Genomic DNA, 18,062 nt, shown 5'->3' with positions numbered 1-18,062 from the left:
GACTGAAACACAGGTCTCCCACGTCACACATGTGTGCCCTGAACAGCAGGCAAATGGCTTTCTGGGTGGAGCTCTCAGTCTCCGTGGCTGGAACTGTTCCATTTTGCACAAATAAACTTTCAGAGGACCAGGGATTTGAAAGTGGGTTTCCCAAATTCCAGGTGAAGGTACTAAACCTCTGGGCTATGGGATATTCTGAGGGTGCAAACACACAGATGCACATGCAAACACACATGGAACTACATGAGCGCAGGCACACACACACATGCACACATAAACACGTGCACACCCGGACACACATGCACACATGCAGATGGACACACATGGATGCACATACATATACATGACCACACACACACACACAGATGCATGTGCACACAGACATGGACCACATTCACACACACACAGATGCATACATACACACACACACACAAACAGATGCATGTGCACATACACATGAGTGCACAGACCTGGACACACAAACACATGGACCCACGTGCACACATACACAAAGACTCACACACATACACACACACACACACACACACAAGGATGCACATAAGGACCCACATGCACACAAAAACATTCCTGACCTTCACGGCCCCATTCAGGAGGCGTGGTCTGAGAACCCCTAACCGATCAGTTCTGCTGGGGAGATAGGTGGGTCAGGGAGCAGAGCCTTGAAGGAATAGGGGGGGTAGAGCATAACTTGTACATAGACTGATTCCCCAGTTTGTCACACTGACACAGCACAGCAAGGCCAGGAAAAGATATAATATCACTCTGACCACCATGTAAGTGATTCAGGGAAGGGGACCCAGCACCATATCACCAGCCAGCTCTGCATGGAGCTCGGTCTGAGAGCCAGAGCACCAGGAGAAAACTTTAGGTCCCTTAATGAGTAAAAAGCCGGAGCAGCCTGTCCCAGATCTGTTTGGTCCTCATCCTGTAGATGATGGGGTTTAGCATGGGGGGCATGAAGAGGTATACATTGGCAATGAGAACGTGGAAATGCAGGGGCACATTCTGGGCAAATCTGTACATGAGGGAGATGAAGAGATGTGGGATGTAAAAGACTAAGATGGCACAGAGGTGGGAGATGCAGGTCTCAAAAGTCTTGAGCCGGGCATCCTTTGTGGGGAGGCTGAAGATGACTCTGAGGATCTGGGTATAGGACAGGGAAATAAAACTCACATCCAGACCAATCACACAAAATACCACAAAGAGACCATAATAACTACTGGCACGGGTGTCGGCGCAGGCCAGCTTTACCATGGCCATGTGGGCGCAGTACGGCTGGGGGATGATGTTGGTTTTGCAATATGGCCATTGCCTTACCAGGAAGGGAAAGGGCAATGCAAGCATGCCACCGCGCAGCATCACGGCCAGGCCGATCTTGGCCACCATAGAGTTTATCAGGATGGTGGAATGTCTCAGGGGATGGCAGACGGCCACATAGCGATCAAAAGCCATGGTCATGAAGATCCCAGACTCCATCACTGAGAAGCAGTGAAGGAAGTATAGCTGGGTGAGGCAGGCACTGAAATCTATCTCCCTGGAATTAAACCAGAAGATACTCAGTGTTTTGGCCAGGATGGACGTAGACAGGACCAGGTCGGTGACGGCCAGCATGCAGAGGAAATAGTACATGGGCCCATGGAGGCTCGGCTCCCTCTTCACGACGAACAGAATGGTGACGTTCCCTAAGATGGCTATGATGTACATGGTGCAGAAGGGAATGGAGATCCAGACATGGGCTGCCTCCAGGCCAGGAACGCCCAGCAGGATGAAGGTAGAGGGGCTGGGGAAGTCAGTTGTGTTAAAGTCAGTTGTGTTGGATCCTGACATGGAGCAGGGGAGAAGGTGTCCTACTCTGAGGCAGAACGGTGTCTCCTGCATGTACGTATGTTCCCCTGGCTTCCTGTATGTGCCCAGGCTCTATGGTGATGGTAGTAGTACAAATTCCTGGATGGAGAGACAACGTTAATATGAGACACAACATACGCTATTGGAGGCTGTTCTCATGGGTGAGGCAGATTGGTCGCTCTTCACAACCTGAAAAATTATATTTTCATCATTCAGATAAATGAATTATGAACAACTGACCTACTAATGCCAATTCATTTTTTATGGGGCTCCTTGCATCAATAATTCCTACATTTCATGGTCTGAGAAATCTTAATAGGCACCAGCAGTAAACATGAGTGTGGATGCTGGTAATCCATCATTGTTCCTGAATGCAATGAAAGCCAGGCTAATGAGTCCATGCTGTAGGGAGTTCTGCATTCACCTGGTTGCTCAAAATCTGATAGTGGGGAAAAAAACCATTGCCAAGACATGTGCCAAGTGAAAATATTCCAACTAGAACATACCTCAGGGAAAAGTCATTGGGAGTCATTGATAGCAGCTCCATGGAAACACCTGCTTGTTCACAGCAGTGGCCAAAACAAAAATAATGTTTGGATGCCTAAGGAATGGGGTGAACAATAACTTGATCTGGATATGAACTCAGTTTTGGTTACCCAGTCTCTCTAAAAGGGTTGCCGGATGCAGACAGATTGAAAAGTCTGTGACTGATTAGTTTAGAGAAGAGACAAAGAAGGGGGCATATGATAGCGGAGACCCTTATTGCTTCAAATGGGTTAATTCCCCAAAGCTGAAGCAAATTATCAGCAAAACTGATTGGGAGGAAGAGTTTAGACAGAAAAAAGGGAATGAAAATTAGGAGTTCTTTCAGAAGAGTTCATTAGATATTCAAAAAGTCACGATTCCATAGTCAAGAAAATACAGAACTTTGGACAAACGCTGATTCAGTGGCAAAGCAAAGGCAGCGATGTTAATCTTTCAGAAAAAGGAGATGTGTTCAAAAAATTTTTTTTTCTGCATTTGGAAAGAAGCAGTATGATTTCATCCTTTAATGAGAGAACATGTCTGGTTGATCAAAGGAATGATGTGGATGCAATAGACTTTGATTTCTCTGAGGCATTTGATTTAGTCGGGGAAAACATCCTGATAAAAAATGAACACTGTAGTATATCAGTTGAGCACATGTAAAATGGACTTAAAACTGCCTAACTGACAGATCCCAGAAAGCAGTTGTCAATGGGCCATTGTCAGCAAATTTTGATGTTTTAGTGGAGTTCTTCAGGGATCAGTTCTATGCCTGATCCTATTCAATATTTTCATCAACGATCTGGAAGCAAATAGAAAACCACTGCAGATAAAATTTGTGTACGATTCAAAGATTGGCAGAATGGTTACAATGAGGAGGCCAGGGCAGGCATACTGATTGATCTGGTGTGTTTTGTTGAGCTGGGCCCATGCAAAGAAAATGTTTTAATACAGTCATATGCAAAGTGATCCTCTCTCAACAGGGAATGCAGTCCTGACCCACAGACTAGGGCAATGTATTAAGGAATTTGGGGACCATGAAAAGGATTTAGGGGTCACTGTGGGCAACCAACTCATCGTGAGCTCCCAGTGCGATGATGCAGCCAAAAGGGCTGATGCAATCCTTGGATTCATAAACAAGGGAGTCATGAGTTGGAGCAGGGGAAGGATTTTATCTCTGCACATGTCATAAATATAAAGAGAAGGCTAAACACCTTTAAAATCCCTCCTGGCCAGAGGAAAAACCCTTTCACCTGTAAAGGGTTAAGAAGCTAGGTTAACCTCGCTGGCACCTGACCAAAATGACCAATGAGGAGACAAGATACTTTCAAAGCTGGAGGGGGGAGAAACAAAGGCTCTCTCTGTCTGTGTGAGCCTTTTGCCGGGGACAGAACAGAAATGGAGTTTTAGAACTTAGTAAGTAATCTAGCTAGAGATGCGTTAGATTCTGTTTTGGTTAAGTGGCTGATAAAATAAGCTGTGCTGAATGGAATGTATATTCCTGCTTTTGTGTCTTTTTGTAACTTAAGGTTTTGCCTAGAGGGATTCTCTATGTTTTGAATCTGATTACCCTGTAAGGTATTGACCATCCTGATTTTGCAGAGGTGATTCTTTTACTTTTTCTTCTATTAAAATTCTTCTTTTAAGAACCGGATTGCTTTTTCATTGCTCTTAAGATCCAAGGGTTTGGGTCTGTGTTCACCTATGCAAATTGGTGAGTATTTTTATCAAGCCTTCCCCAGGAATGGGGGTGTAGGGTTTGGGGAGGATTTGGGGGGGAAAGACGTTTCCAGGCAGGCTTTTTCCCTGTTATATATCTGTTAGACGCTTGGTGGTGGCAGCAATAAAGTCCAAGGGCAAAAGGTAAAATAGTTTGTACCTTGGAGAAGTTTTAACCTAAGCTGGTAAAAATATGTTTAGGAGGTTTTCATGCAGGTCCCCACGTCTGTACCCTAGAGTTCAGAGTGGGGAAGGAACCTTGACAGCACATGGTGAAATTCACTCGTCCAATCGCAGGGTCCATATTTCAAAAGGGATGTTGAAAAATTGGAGAGGGTGCAGAAAAGAGCCACAAAATTATTGGAGGAAGGAGAAAATCCTGGACAGAGAAAGACTTAAAGAACTTCATTTATTCACCTTAAATAGTAATAACGGGCTCTGTAATCTATCAGAGAAAGGCAGAGCAAGAACCAATGGCTGGAAGCTAGGGTGCTTAACTGTTGGAACAAACTGCGATAGGAAGTGGTGGATTCTCCAACTCCCATTGTCGGCAGATCCAGACTGGATCCTTTTCTAGAAGATCTGCTTGAGGGATTCTCTACACTTAGAATGCTACAGTGGCTTTGCTATAGTGATTCAGTGAAGATACTAACACCGACGGCTGGGGTTCTCCCATCAGTGTATGTAATCCACTTCCCTGAAAAGTGGTAGCTAGGTTGAGGGAAGAATTGTTTTGTTGACCTCATGGTGTCTACACAGGGGGTTACGTTTGGATTCTTTCTGATGCTTCAAAAAAAGGCAAATGCAATGTTAGATTGTATTAGCGGAGGAATAGCATGCAAGTCACAGTAGGATATAGTACCGCTCTGTTCAGCACTGGTTAGGCCTTGGTTAGAGTGGTGAGTCCAATTTTGGCACTGCTGTATAGAACGGCTGTAGATTACCTGGAGAGGATCCAGAGGTGAGTGACAAAGATGATCAAAGGGAGGAAATACAAGCCATATATGAGCAAAGGCAGAAGGAACCAGGCATGTTTACTTTCAAAAATATGAGATTAAGCGGGGATCATGATAGCAGTCTTCAAATAGTTGGAAGGCTGCCAAAAAAGCTGGAGGAAAGTTGTCCTATTTTGCCACAGAGGGCAGGAGAAGAGGCAATAGGTTCAAACTACAGCATAGCAGACTTAGATGAAATATCTGGAAAATTTTTCTAACTGTAAGCATAGGAGAACAATTAAACAGATGCCTAGGGAGGTTGTGGAAGTTCCTTCACTGGAGGTTTTCTAAAGAAGGGAAAGTCATCTGTCTGGGATGGTTTAGTCATAATAAATCTTTCATCATGGCAAGCGGTTAGACTCGATGACCCTTGCGGTCCCTTCTTATCCTATGGCTTTATGATTCTACAATGTAATCTAGTGAGGAGCAGGACTTAGTCAAACACAAGTCATGGAGATGAATACTGGGGAAACTGGGTAAAATTTAATAGCGTGTGTTATGCAGGAGGACAGATTGGATGATTTTGTTGAGGACCCCAGGGCATGGCCACTAGTTAAGTTGAGGGGATGGAAGGCCATAAGGGTCGAGGAAGTCTCCCTGCTCTAGGCCCAAGGGCTTCTTTTCAACCCCCCTTAACGGAACTCAGGCCTGGCTGGTTTGAGTAAGCTCTTTTGCTCTTATAACAATGTTGCAGCCGCAGATAACACCTCATAGTGTAAGGTTTGCTGACGCCAAGTTAAAGGTAACAGGAGGAGACTGTTACAAGGCCAGACAGGATGTGCTGGTTGTTTAAGATGCTAGGAATGCTTGTTAGAGGTTGCAAGAAATAAACATTGTTGTAACCCATATAAGGAAGGCAGAGTATTTGTGCAAAGCTGTGATTGGCTGATGTGTAGTGCAGTAGCATTAAGGAATATAAAAGTGTGTGTAATGACCTGCTCTGGTGTGCAGGATTTGAGATTTCTCTCCCTGTGCCTTTCTTTGGAGCTCCAAATAAACATTTCTACTTCTCCACCCCATTGTGATTATTGGGTGACGCATACCGGGCAACGAACCCCTGATGTTGCTTGCCTCAGGCACTCTGTGCTGGCAACAATTTAATGGTCCCTTCTGATGCATCTGATGAAGTGAGCTGTAGCTCACAAAAGCTCATGCTCTAATAAATTTGTTAGTCTCTAAGGTGCCACAAGTCCTCCTTTTCTTTTTATGGATACACACTAACACGGCTGCTACTCTGAAACCTTCTGACCTTGAACACTGTGAATTTATCAGTTAAGAAACTAGATCAGGAAATAATGTGTACTGTGTCTCATAACACGAACAAGGGAACATTCAATTACATTGAAAGTCTGAACATATAACAGTGAGAAAAGAAAATTCTTAACAGAATCCATATTTAGTCTGTGGAACTCATTGGCACTGACAAATTGGATCAAAGTGTTTAGCTGAATGGGATTCACAAATGGGAAACTTTGGGGAAAGGGGGAGCCTTTACAGGAAGGAGGGGCTCCACCTGAACCAAAATGGAACCAGATTGCTGGCACTTTACATGAAAAAGGTCATAGAGCAATTTTTAAACTAAGGGTTGGGGGAAGCCGACAGGTGCAGAGGAACACGTGGTTCGGACAGAGATGTCCCGAAGGGGAGGCTCTATTAATGGAGATTCTCTAAGTCCTAGTCAGGACGAGATGATGGAAAATGATACAATACAGGCAGGATCTGATGAGGAACAATGAAATGAAAAAGTGTCCCATTCAAATACATCATGTAATGGCAGACAGCTAAAAGGACTCCAGATTTTAAAGTGCTTCTATACCAATGCTAAAATTCTAAATAATTAAATGGGTGAACTAGAGTGCCTCATATTGAATGAGGATATTGATATCAGAGGCACCACAGAAACTTGGTGGAATGAGGGTAATCAATGGGATACAGTAATACCAGGGTACAAAATATATCGGAAGGACAGAACAGGCCGTGCTGGTGGGGAAGTGGCAATATATGTGGAAGAAAATGTGGAATCAAGTACAAATCTTAACTGAATCAAACTGAAGCATTGAATCTCTGTGGATAGTAATTCCATGTCTAATCATAAGAATATAGCGGTAGGGATATATTACAGACCACCTCACCAGGATGGTGATCGTGACTGTGAAATGCTCAGTGAGATTAAACAGGTTATTAAAATAAAAAACTAATTAATAATGGGGGATTTCAACTATCCTCATGTTGACTGGCTACATGTCACCTGAGGACAGGATGCAGAGATAAAGTTTCTTGACACCTTAAATGACTGCTTCTTGGAGCAACTGGTCCTTTAACCCACAAGAGGAGAGGCAATTCTTGCTGTAGTAATAAATGGAGCACAGGATCTGGTCCAAGAGCTGAATACAGCTGGGCTGCTTGGTAATAGTGACCATAATATTATTGAATTTAACGTTCCTGTACCATGGAAAACACCACAGCAGCCCAACAATGTAGTGTTCAAATTCGGAAAGGGGAACTACACAAAAACGAGGAGGTTAATTAAACAGAAATTAAAGGGTACAGCGCCAAAACTGAAATCCCTGCAAGCTGTGTGGAAACTTTTTAAAGACATCATAATAGAGGCTCAACTTGAACGTATACCCCAAATTAAAAAACATAAAACGAGAACCAAAAAAGTGCCACACTGGCTAATCAACAAAGTAAGGGAAGCAGTGAGAGGCAAAAAGGCATTGTTTAAAGAGTGGAAGTTCAATCCTATTGAGGAGAACAAAAAGTAGCATAAACTCTCTCGCAAATAAAGTGTAAAAATATAACTAGCAAGGCCAAAAAATAATTTGAAGAACAACACTCCAAAGACTCAAAATCTAGGAGCAAAATTTTATTTAAGTACATCAGATGCTAAACAACCAGTGGGGCCATTGGATGATGAAGATGAAAAAGGGGCATTTAGGGACAATAAAGCCATTGTGGAGAAAATAAATGAATACCTTGCATTGGTCTTCACGGCTGAGGATGTGAGGATATTCCCACACCTGAACCATTCTTTTTAGGTGACAAATCTGAGGAACTGTCCCAGATTGAGGTGTCATTAGAGTAAGTTTTGGAACAAATTTATAAATTAAAAAAGTAAGAAGTCACCAGGACCAGATGGAACTCAAATGTCAAATTGCAGAACTACTAACTGTAGTCTCAAAAAGAAAAGGAGTACTTGTGGCACCTTAGAGACTAACCAATTTATTTGAGCATGAGGTTTCGTGAGCTACAGCTCACTTCAAGCTCATGCTCAAATAAACTGGTTAGTCTCTAAGGTGCCACAAGTACTCCTTTTCTTTTTGCGAATACAGACTAACACGGCTGTTACTCTGATAACTGTAGTCTGTAACCGATCATTTAAATCAACTTCTGAACCACATGGCTGGAGGATATCTAATGTGACGCCAGTTTTTAAAAATGGCTCTAGAGGTGACGCCGGCAATTACAGGACAGAAAGCCTGACCTCAGTACCAGGCAAACCGGTTGAAACTATAGTACAGCACAACATTGTCAGACATGTAGATAGACATTATTTGTTTGGGAAGAGTCAACGTGTGTAAAGGAAAATGACGCCTCACCAATCTACTAGAATTCTTTGAGGGGGTCAACAAGCATGTGGGTAAGGGGGATCTGGTCGGTGTAGGGTACATAGATTCTCAGAAAGCCTTTGACAAGGTACTTCACCAAATGCGCTTAAGCAAAGTAAGCTGTCATGGGATAAGAGGGAAGGTCCTCTCATGCATTGGTAATTGGATAAAAGATAGGAAACAAAAGATAGTATAAATGGTCAGTTTTCAGAATGGAGAGAGGTAAATACTGATGTCCCCCAGGGGTCTGTTCTGGGCCCAGTCCTATTCAACATATTCATAAATGATCTGGAAAAAGGGATAAAGAATGAGGTTGCAAAACTTGCAGATGATACAAAATTTCTAAAGATAGCTAAGACTGTGAAGAGCTATTAAAGAGTCACTGAAAACTGGGTGACTGGGCAATCAAATGCCAGATGAATTTTAATGTTGATAAATGCAAAGTAATGCAGAGTGGAAAGCAGAATCCCAACTACACATATAAAATGATAGGGTCTAAATTACCTGTTACCACTCAAGAATGAGATCTTGAAGTCATTGTGGATATTTCTCTGAAAACATCCACTCTATGTGCAGCTGCAGTCAAAAAAGCGAACAGAATGTTGGGAATCATTAAGAAAGGGTTAGATAATAAGACAGAAAATATCTTATTGCCTCTGTATAAACCCATGATGTGCCCACATCTTGAATCCTGTGTGCAGATGTGGTCAGCCCATCTCAAAAAAAAGATATATTGAAATTGGAAAAGGTTCAGAAAATGGTAACAAAAATGATTAGGGGTATGGAAGCACTTCTGTGTGATGAGAGATTAATAAGACTGGGACTTTTCAGCTTGGAAAAGACACTACTAAGGGAGGATATGCCTGAGGGCTGTAAAATCATGACTGCTGTAGAGAAAGTCGATAAGGAAGTGCTATTTACTCCTTCTCATAACACAAGAGCTAGGGGTGACTGAATGAAATTAATAGGCAGCAGGTTTAAAACAAATCAAAGGAAGTATTTTTTTCACACAGCGCAGAGTCAACCTGTGGAACTCCTTGCCAGAGGATGTTGTGAAGACAAAGACTATAACAGGGTTCAAAATAGAACTAGATAAATTCATGGAGGATAGGTCCATCAATGGCAATTAGCCAGGATGTGCAGGAAGGCGACCCTAGCCGCTGTTTGCAAGAGGCTGGGAATGAGCAACAGGGGATGGATCACTTGATGATTACCTGTTCTGTTCATTCCCTCTGGGGCATCTGGCACTGGCCACTGTCGGAAGAGAGGAGACTGGGCTCGATGGACCTTTGGTCTGACCAAGTATGGCCATTCTTATGTTCTTATTTTCTTCTGGATTGGCCATTGTAGGTGGTGATGGTGGCACGACTTTTAGTTAGGGCAGTCTGGCACGTTCAATTTGAAGACCTTATTTTCAGTTGCTTATAAGTTTGCCAAACTGTCACTGTTTGGACTAAAAAATTCCCATACTGGGTTTCTGCTTCTGGTTTGAAAGTTTCAGGCATAACAGTTCAGCTGACTTCATTAATGAATCTAGGAGAAAACATGTCTTGCCCATGTTGAAAAAATTGTTTAATTGTTCCAGTGAGGAGTGCTATCACCTCCATGCTTTCCAGCAAATTAAAGTCAGGTAACAGCTCCCCGCCCTGTCACTCATTAACAGCCAAGCCCTGAAATGCAAGAGGAGGAGGTGACACTGTCTGTGTGTTAACACACTTCTCGCTCCTGAGGTCTTTTCTCAGTTCTACCTCCAAGGAGAATTTTGCCTTGGTGGGGCCTGAGCAAACTATGAGCCATGGCCTCCAAATCTGGGCTTGTATCAGACATCTACTAACACTTTTCATGATGAAGGATCCACAGTGTCACTGAAATACAGACACATTGGGGCTGGAGGTCATCAGCTTGGGGTGGAGGGTGCAGCAAAGAGGGAGAATTTGGCCAGTGAAACTGGAGCAAACTCACCACCTATGTCCAGAGACCTGGGATGTTTAATGGCTGTGCAGAGCGGAAAAGGATGACAGACCTAATCTCTATCCCATCCCGCCCAAGTTCTACTGGGTTTGTCAGAGAGGTGAGCTCCTCAGCAGGAGATGGGTACCTGTGAATCCTGAGAAGGAAATGTCTTCCCTGGGAATTCCCCTCAGGTAGTCGTGCCCCACAAATTTCTCACCCCAGCATCTGCAGGAGCATCCCACGCCGAGAGCTGACACAGAGGTGTGCACTGTTTATAATATAGTTCTGTGTAATCCCTGCAGGGTTCACTCAGCCTCTAGGGGAGAAGCGACGTCTGAATGGAAACAGGCTGGACACCAGAGGCATGCTAGCCAATATTTCTTTTTCCATGTCTGTGCTTCTGTGTTCTTTATCCTGTTATTGGAGTAAACAATAATTAAGGGACCTTCCCAAAGGGAGATGAGAACTCTTGGGCTCTATGCTGAGTGAGAGAGGAATTGGCTGCTCTGTGCATTTGTGTATATTTAAAAATTATAGTTGATTACTAAGAAAACTAGGGATAATGCCTAGATCTGCATAGGGCCTGACACCCTGTAAATGCCCAGCTGGCATGAGTAGTAGTAGACAGAGAGACCGAGAGATAGATAACTGAAGGGAGACCTGAGCACTTTCTGCAGGCACACCCTATCAAAAGCTTTGCTAAAGTCAAGGAATAACACGTCCAGTGCTTTCCCCGATCCACAGAGTCAGTTATCTCGTCATATTTCTCATGGCAATGGAATTATAAGTTTTGTACTAAGTATGCCTTGGGAGATATCATTCTAAAAGTCTTGATCTGCTAAATATTAACAGCTCATTGATATCATTGTATGTGACATTATGAAATCTTGCTATGTGTGAGTTACGAAAGTGTGGTATGAGGCTGGGAACACCCCAAAGCAGGCATTTGGTATGACAATAGAGTAGCCAGACAGTGTTAATTTCTGTAATTTACATCTATCCAGGGAAGAATCCACTAACACAGAAACTCTGAATAAGGAAGCCTCCTCAGAGGGAGCATGGATACAATGGAGAAAGTTTGGCCAATGGGAGTGGACCTCCCATGTCACATGCGCAGACTTCCCAGCAAGCTGGAAGAAACTATAAAAGATGTGGAGTGACATCGTCACTTGTCTTCACTCTCCCACAGCTCTACACTGAAAGAACATCTGGAAAACAAAGGATTTTGAATGAGGAAGGGGAACCCAGGCTGTAAGGCAGATGCACCCTGTGCCTCAGGAATGTGTGAGCCCGCTTGTGTCATCAGTCAGGGTGAGAGATTGCTCATTCGAATCCTAACTAATGTGTTCAAGTCTTAGATTTGTTTCCTTTTATTCTATTTAAAGTTAATCACACTTCCCTGGGTTCAGCTCTGGCAGCTACCGTCTTAAGTTCAACAGAGTCATCTCAGTTTGTTTTAGATCTGGAGCCCATAGGAATACAGTAAACCACAAGCAAATAACACAATTACAGGATTCAGAGTAACAGCCGTGTTAGTCTGTATTCGCATAAAGAAAAGGAGTATGGAGTGGAAATCTATCAACTGCATAAAAAAACTTGTACAGATACAGACAGACATCTGTGTATATAATGTCTTCTGCAATTTCCACTGTATGCATCCGATGAAGTGAGCTGTAGCTCACGAAAGCTCATGCTCAAATAAATTGGTTAGTCTCTAAGGTGCCACAAGTACTCCTTTTCTTTTTACAATTACAGGAGCATTTATCTTTTAGTAATTTTATTAACGATACCAATAAAATCATGAACGCAACAGCATATATAATTCCAAACACGTACATGTACCGTGGACTAACTGTAAATATAGAAAGAAAGGGAGGACTGTGGCACCTTCGAGACTAACCAATTTATTTGAGCATAAGCTTTCGTGAGCTACAGCTCACTTCATCGGATGCATTCAGTGGAAAATACAGTGGGGAGATTTATATACACAGAGAACATGAAACAATGGGTGTTACCGTACACACTGTAAGGAGAGTGATCACTTAAGATGAGCTATTACCAGCAGGAGGGGAAGGGGGGGGAACCCTTTGTAGTGATAATCAAGGTGGGCCATTTCCAGCAGTTAACAAGAACATCTGAGGAACAGTGGGGGGGGGGAATAAACAAGGGGAAATAGTTTTACTTTGTGTAATGATTCAACCATTCCCACTCTCTACATTGCACAAAGTAAAACTATTTCCCCTTGTTTATTCCCCCCACACACACTGTTCCTCAGACATTCTTGTTAACTGCTGGAAATGGCCCACCTTGATTATCACTACAAAGGGTTTTCTCCCCCTCCCTCTTCTGCTGGTATTAGCTCATCTTAAGTGATCACTCTCCTTACAGTGTGCATGATAAACACCCATTTTTTCATGTTCTGTGTGTATATAAATCTCCTCACTATTTTCCACTGAATGCATCCGATGAAGTGAGCTGTAGCTCACGAAAGCTCATGCTCAGATAAATTGGTTAGTCTCTAAGGTGCCACAAGTACTCCTTTTCTTTTTGCGAATACAGACTAACACAGCTGTTACTCTGAAACCTGTAACTATAGACACACTCACATCCTCCTAGGTGGTGTTACAGTGTGTCGGCCCTCTCAAAGTCTCTTGGCCCTTGCATGGATTGATTGTCAGTACGGGTTTCTGCTGGAGTATCCCAAAGGGAGCTGAATTTGCTATTCTTGGGCACCCCTTTTTATACAGTGATTTTGACTATACCTACTTCTGTGCCTGTGCATGCTGCCATTGTCCCTCTCTTTCTTATTGGTCGGCCCTTGGAGTCATGAGGGACCCCGGATTCCACAGGCGGCGTAAGGTGATGTGCCACCTTCGCTTTGCGGTTAAGGCACGTGTTAAGGACAGTGTTGCAGCAATCTTGTGTTTAATTCTAAGCTTTTCTGAATTTGCTTTTGCAATGTCACCAGAATTTTAGGGCATGAGGTCACTCCTGGGCCATTTCTTGTATCTAAGGCCTAAAATAGTTAAGCTAGGTCTTGCTGGTTTTAGCCTACAGTTTCCTTGTGTTTCAGCTTGTCTGATTTCTCACCTATTTCCATTAAATATTACTCATTCTTATGTCTTACTTAATCTTATACTTTTAGAATTCCATAAATCAATTTTGATTAGCATATAGTGAGTACACCGAATATAACGTGTTGATTAATTAAATACCACACAATAAATGAATACTAAACTAAACTGATTGGCTACACTGGGTAAGAGTTATCTTATTATCAAATGATGATTAGATACAAAGTGCCCTGTCACATACATATGACAACATATAGCAATGGTTAATGTGAATATCAACAATCAATTGATAATCAAATCTTATATATAACTGAAAATTTATGCCTAAAAGATTATATGTAACTTAATTTTACCCACACACCATTAATTTGCATTATTACTAGGGTTTAGTTCCTTCTTTTGGGACTCTTTCAATTGTTGAAGTAATTACCCCTCTGCATTGTGGTACGTGACTGTAATCATAGGGTGCTTATGGAATTTGATGTGGACTTGTGCTCTGTATTTCCTTCTAAGTCTCAACATCTTTATACCCTTCTCTCATATTGTGTCTGGCTGTTGCTGGTGTTGTGACAGTTCATAGACTCATAGAAGATTAGGGTTGGAAGGGACCTCAGGAGGTCATCTCATCCAACCGCCTGCTCAAAGCTGGACCAATGCCCAACTAAATCATCCCAGCCAGGGCTCTGTCAAGCCAGCCCTTAAAAACCTCTAAGGAAGGAAATCCCACCAACTCCCTAGGTAACTCATTCCCAGGGGATATGTTCATAGTGACTTTCCCCTGGAAGGTATTTTGAAGATACTTTAATAAAAGATGCTACAGGGTATGATGATAGTCACAGATGAGAATTAAAGATCTGTGATCCATTGGCAATAGCCTCATGTACCTGAAAAAACTGAGGTTTCTTTCCAGTGCTTCACCACCCTCCTAGTGAAAAAGTTTTTCCTAATACTCAACCTAAACCTCCACAACTGCAACTTGCGATAGAATCAGTTGATCAGATAGGTAAGGGAATAGGAAATATACGTGGTGTGCAAGTGTAACATTGTATAAGTATAACGTTGTATAAGGGGACATGCTGGATACATTGTATATGAGAGGGCATGCCAAAACGTGTTACAAAGTATCTGAGGGAGCACACGTAGGGACAGTTAGCTTTTGAATGGAGAAGCAATTAAGATAGAGCCAGCACGTCTAAGAAGCAGGCATCAGAATGCAAAGTGTGAAGGGCAATTAGTTAAGTTAACTGGAAGCTGTTAAAGGAGATTGTTAAGGGTGGCAGGTAATTGAAGATACGTGACTGGTCTCAGGGATCTCGAAGAGTGGTGACTAAAATCTTTTTCTTCTTTTGTCTGTAACTTCTCTGTAACTTGTTCTCCAAAAAACTGTATAAATTAAAAGACACAAGCCCCACTCGGGGGGCTCACTTCTAAATGTATTAGCAGAGCAGCTTTGCTAATAAAACAGAGTGGTCTGATAAATTGTGAGTCTGAGTCAAACTTTGACAGTGGTAAGGGGTTAGCCTGTCATGTACATATTGTTTTAATTTTTCCTCTCATACACCATGAATAGCCATTGCTCCACCTTTTACTGAGCTTCAACATCTGGTTCTGTTTTCCCATTATCCATTTGGAATTCCATCACTGACTGGTAAAGAGTGAGTTTCTCCTGTGATATACGTTTTACATTCTCCCCCTCTCCCCTAGATTTCTTCAGTAAGGAAAAGATTTTTTTTTCTCCAGTCTACATAAGACTTTTGGTTATCTCTCAATGTTACATGTAATCCTAGTCTATACAAATCCAACTTATGATTTTGTGCCTTACATTGTTACAGTTAGCTTTCGTGAGCTACAATGAAGTGAGCTGTAGGTCATGAAAGTTTATGCTCAAATAAATTTGTTAGTCTCGAAGGTGCCACAAGTCCTCCTTTTCTTTTCGAGGATACAGACTAGCACGGCTGCTACTCTGAAAATTTTTGCAGTTGTATCATTAGTCCATGCAGTAAATAGTGTTCTGTCCCAAATTTTAGATATGAATTGTCCTTGGTCCTTGACTATCCCATCTTCAGTAGGGGAAAGATCTTTTTTCCAATCTGCATAAGGCTTTTGTTTATTTTCTTCTGTATCATATGCAAGAACTATATGTTTCCCTACTTTTCCTTTGTGTTGTTGATAAAAGCTTTTATGAGGCATTTGGCTATTGTGACAAAGGTCTGTTCTTGCCTCCGTGGGTCCCGCGTTTCCTGGCGGATTTCGCTAGCCTCAGAGGCTCACCATGACCCTGCACGTAACCCTTCTCTCTCTAGAGACAAGGGTCACAGTCTACTGAGGCATTTTCATCATAAGACAGTGAGGGAGGTAAGGAGAAGTTATCCTTCCTTGCACAGTCTCTCTTGTCTCCCAGTCTCAGTGATTAATCAGGGGGCAAAGGTGAGGGGGGAGCCCGGGCCCACCCTCTACTCCGGGCTTCAGCCCAGGGACCCTAATAGTATCAGCTATGGTAGCTGACCTTTTAGAAACATGACATGTACAATTCCCTGGGCTACTTCCCCCACACAGCAGCCCTCACTTCCTCAAGCTCCACTTCACCCTTACCTCAGGGCCTCCTTCCTTGTACCTGATATGGTGTGTACTGCTCAGTCTCTCCAACAGCGCAACTTCCTCCCACAGCTCCTGACATGCACCCCCACCTGACTGACTGGGAAGCTTTTAACTAGTTTCAGCCAGCCCCTGATTGGCTTCAGGTGTCCCAATCAACCTAGCCTTCTCCCTGCCTTCTGGAAAGTTCTTATTTGACCCCAGGTGTCTTAATTGACTTGGAGCAGCTGCCATTTCACTTATCCTGGTACCAGGGATTTGTTTAGCCTGGAGCTAATATATCTAGGTCCCACTACTTTTCCATAGCCATCTGGCCTTGCCCTGTCACACTATGTAATGTCTTAGGGAAATGGTGTATGTACCTTTTTTATGTTTCTGTGCCTTCAGTGGGAGATTTTTCCATAATAAAAGTTCTGTTTATCTTTTAATGTTACATGTAACCCTAGTCTATACAAACCCCACATATGATTCTGTACCTTATACATTGTTACAGTTCTATCATTAGTCCATGTGGTAAACAGTGTCCTGTTCCAAATTTTAGATATGAATTACTTTTGGTCTGGTTGGTAATTCCATTTAAAGAAAATTGCAGTTGACAGGCATGGTATTTTAAATGGTTCTTGACCTGGTTTTATTCTTTCTTGTACCCAAGTCACTGTTATCGGTGAAGATTTAGCCTTTATAGGCAAGTCTGAGTTTAGTCCCGCCATAACATTTCGATCTACTGCAATGATTTGTGTCTCTTGCGACAAACCTGCCTGTGACTCAGTTTGAACTGCAGAAATCAAGCGGAAGTGTAGGATTAGTGTGGTTGTGAGTGGCATTTTTATTGTTTCTGTCACTGAGCTGTTTTGTGTTGTGTCTTGCACAATTACCATCTTTGGTTATTGTGCCTGTGGAGATATTTCCCTCGCAATACCGCTTTAGCTGATTCGCATGGTAATATTTATCTACTTTTTTGTTACTTTGTACAATTTTAATTTGATACACAGAGGCACTTAATCTGTCCACAATAGTATATAGCCCAGGTTATGGGTTACATAAATAGTGTTCGGTTACACCATAAGATAAAATCATAACTTGGTTTCCAACCTCCCAAGAATTTTTTTCTTTGATTTTTGTCAAAATAGGCTTTTGCCTTTCACCTGGATTTTTCCAATTTGGCAGCTACCTGCAAATGGAGCCGGTTCTGACGTTTTTGTAATGCTTACAGATCGGGTTTCAAGCTTTAGTCCCTTTAGCTGTGTGCCACTGGCATGCCATAAAAGATGCTCTGGCATGTGCATAGTTTGTTTAGTTATAACCTCAAAGGGTGTACGATTTGTGGAGGCAGCTGGAGTTGCCCTGAATGCCATTAAAATGAGAGGAATCAGGGTGTCCCAATTGCATCCATTAGCATCTACCAGACTTGGCAGCATACATTTGATGGTGCGATTTGTCCGCTCTACCATCCCTGATGATTGAGGTCTATATGGATTATGCAATTTTTCATGCACTCCTAACAATAGTAGGCATTTTTGGAACACTTGTTCAGTAAAGTGTGTTCCTCTGCCTGACTCTACCCTAGCAAGGAGTTCCCAGTGAGAAAATACTTGTTCAATTAAAACCTCTGCTTTTAAAGGAAATACAAAAATTGACTTTTTGGTAAAGGTTCCAAAAAATCAATTTGCATAGCCTGCCATGGACCCTCATATACCTGGGATCTTAAAGGAGCATTCTTTTTTGTG

The 18,062-nt window shown here is 42.5% G+C and overlaps 1 protein-coding gene across 1 annotated transcript; it reads right to left on the bottom strand.

The window, feature by feature from the left end:
• Positions 1-894: 894 nt before the first annotated feature.
• LOC141996007 (olfactory receptor 52R1-like) lies at positions 895-1,899 on the bottom strand. The gene has a single exon (XM_074967682.1). It carries the CDS (start codon positions 1,897-1,899, stop codon positions 895-897), a length of 1,005 nt encoding a protein of 334 aa, XP_074823783.1.
• Between the last annotated feature and the right edge of the window lie 16,163 nt (positions 1,900-18,062).

Source organism: Natator depressus, chromosome 1 (assembly GCF_965152275.1).
Source record: "Natator depressus isolate rNatDep1 chromosome 1, rNatDep2.hap1, whole genome shotgun sequence".
NCBI lineage: Eukaryota > Metazoa > Chordata > Testudines > Cheloniidae > Natator > Natator depressus.
Note: the sequence above shows the minus strand (reverse complement) of the source record. Positions and strands in the feature narration are given on the sequence as shown.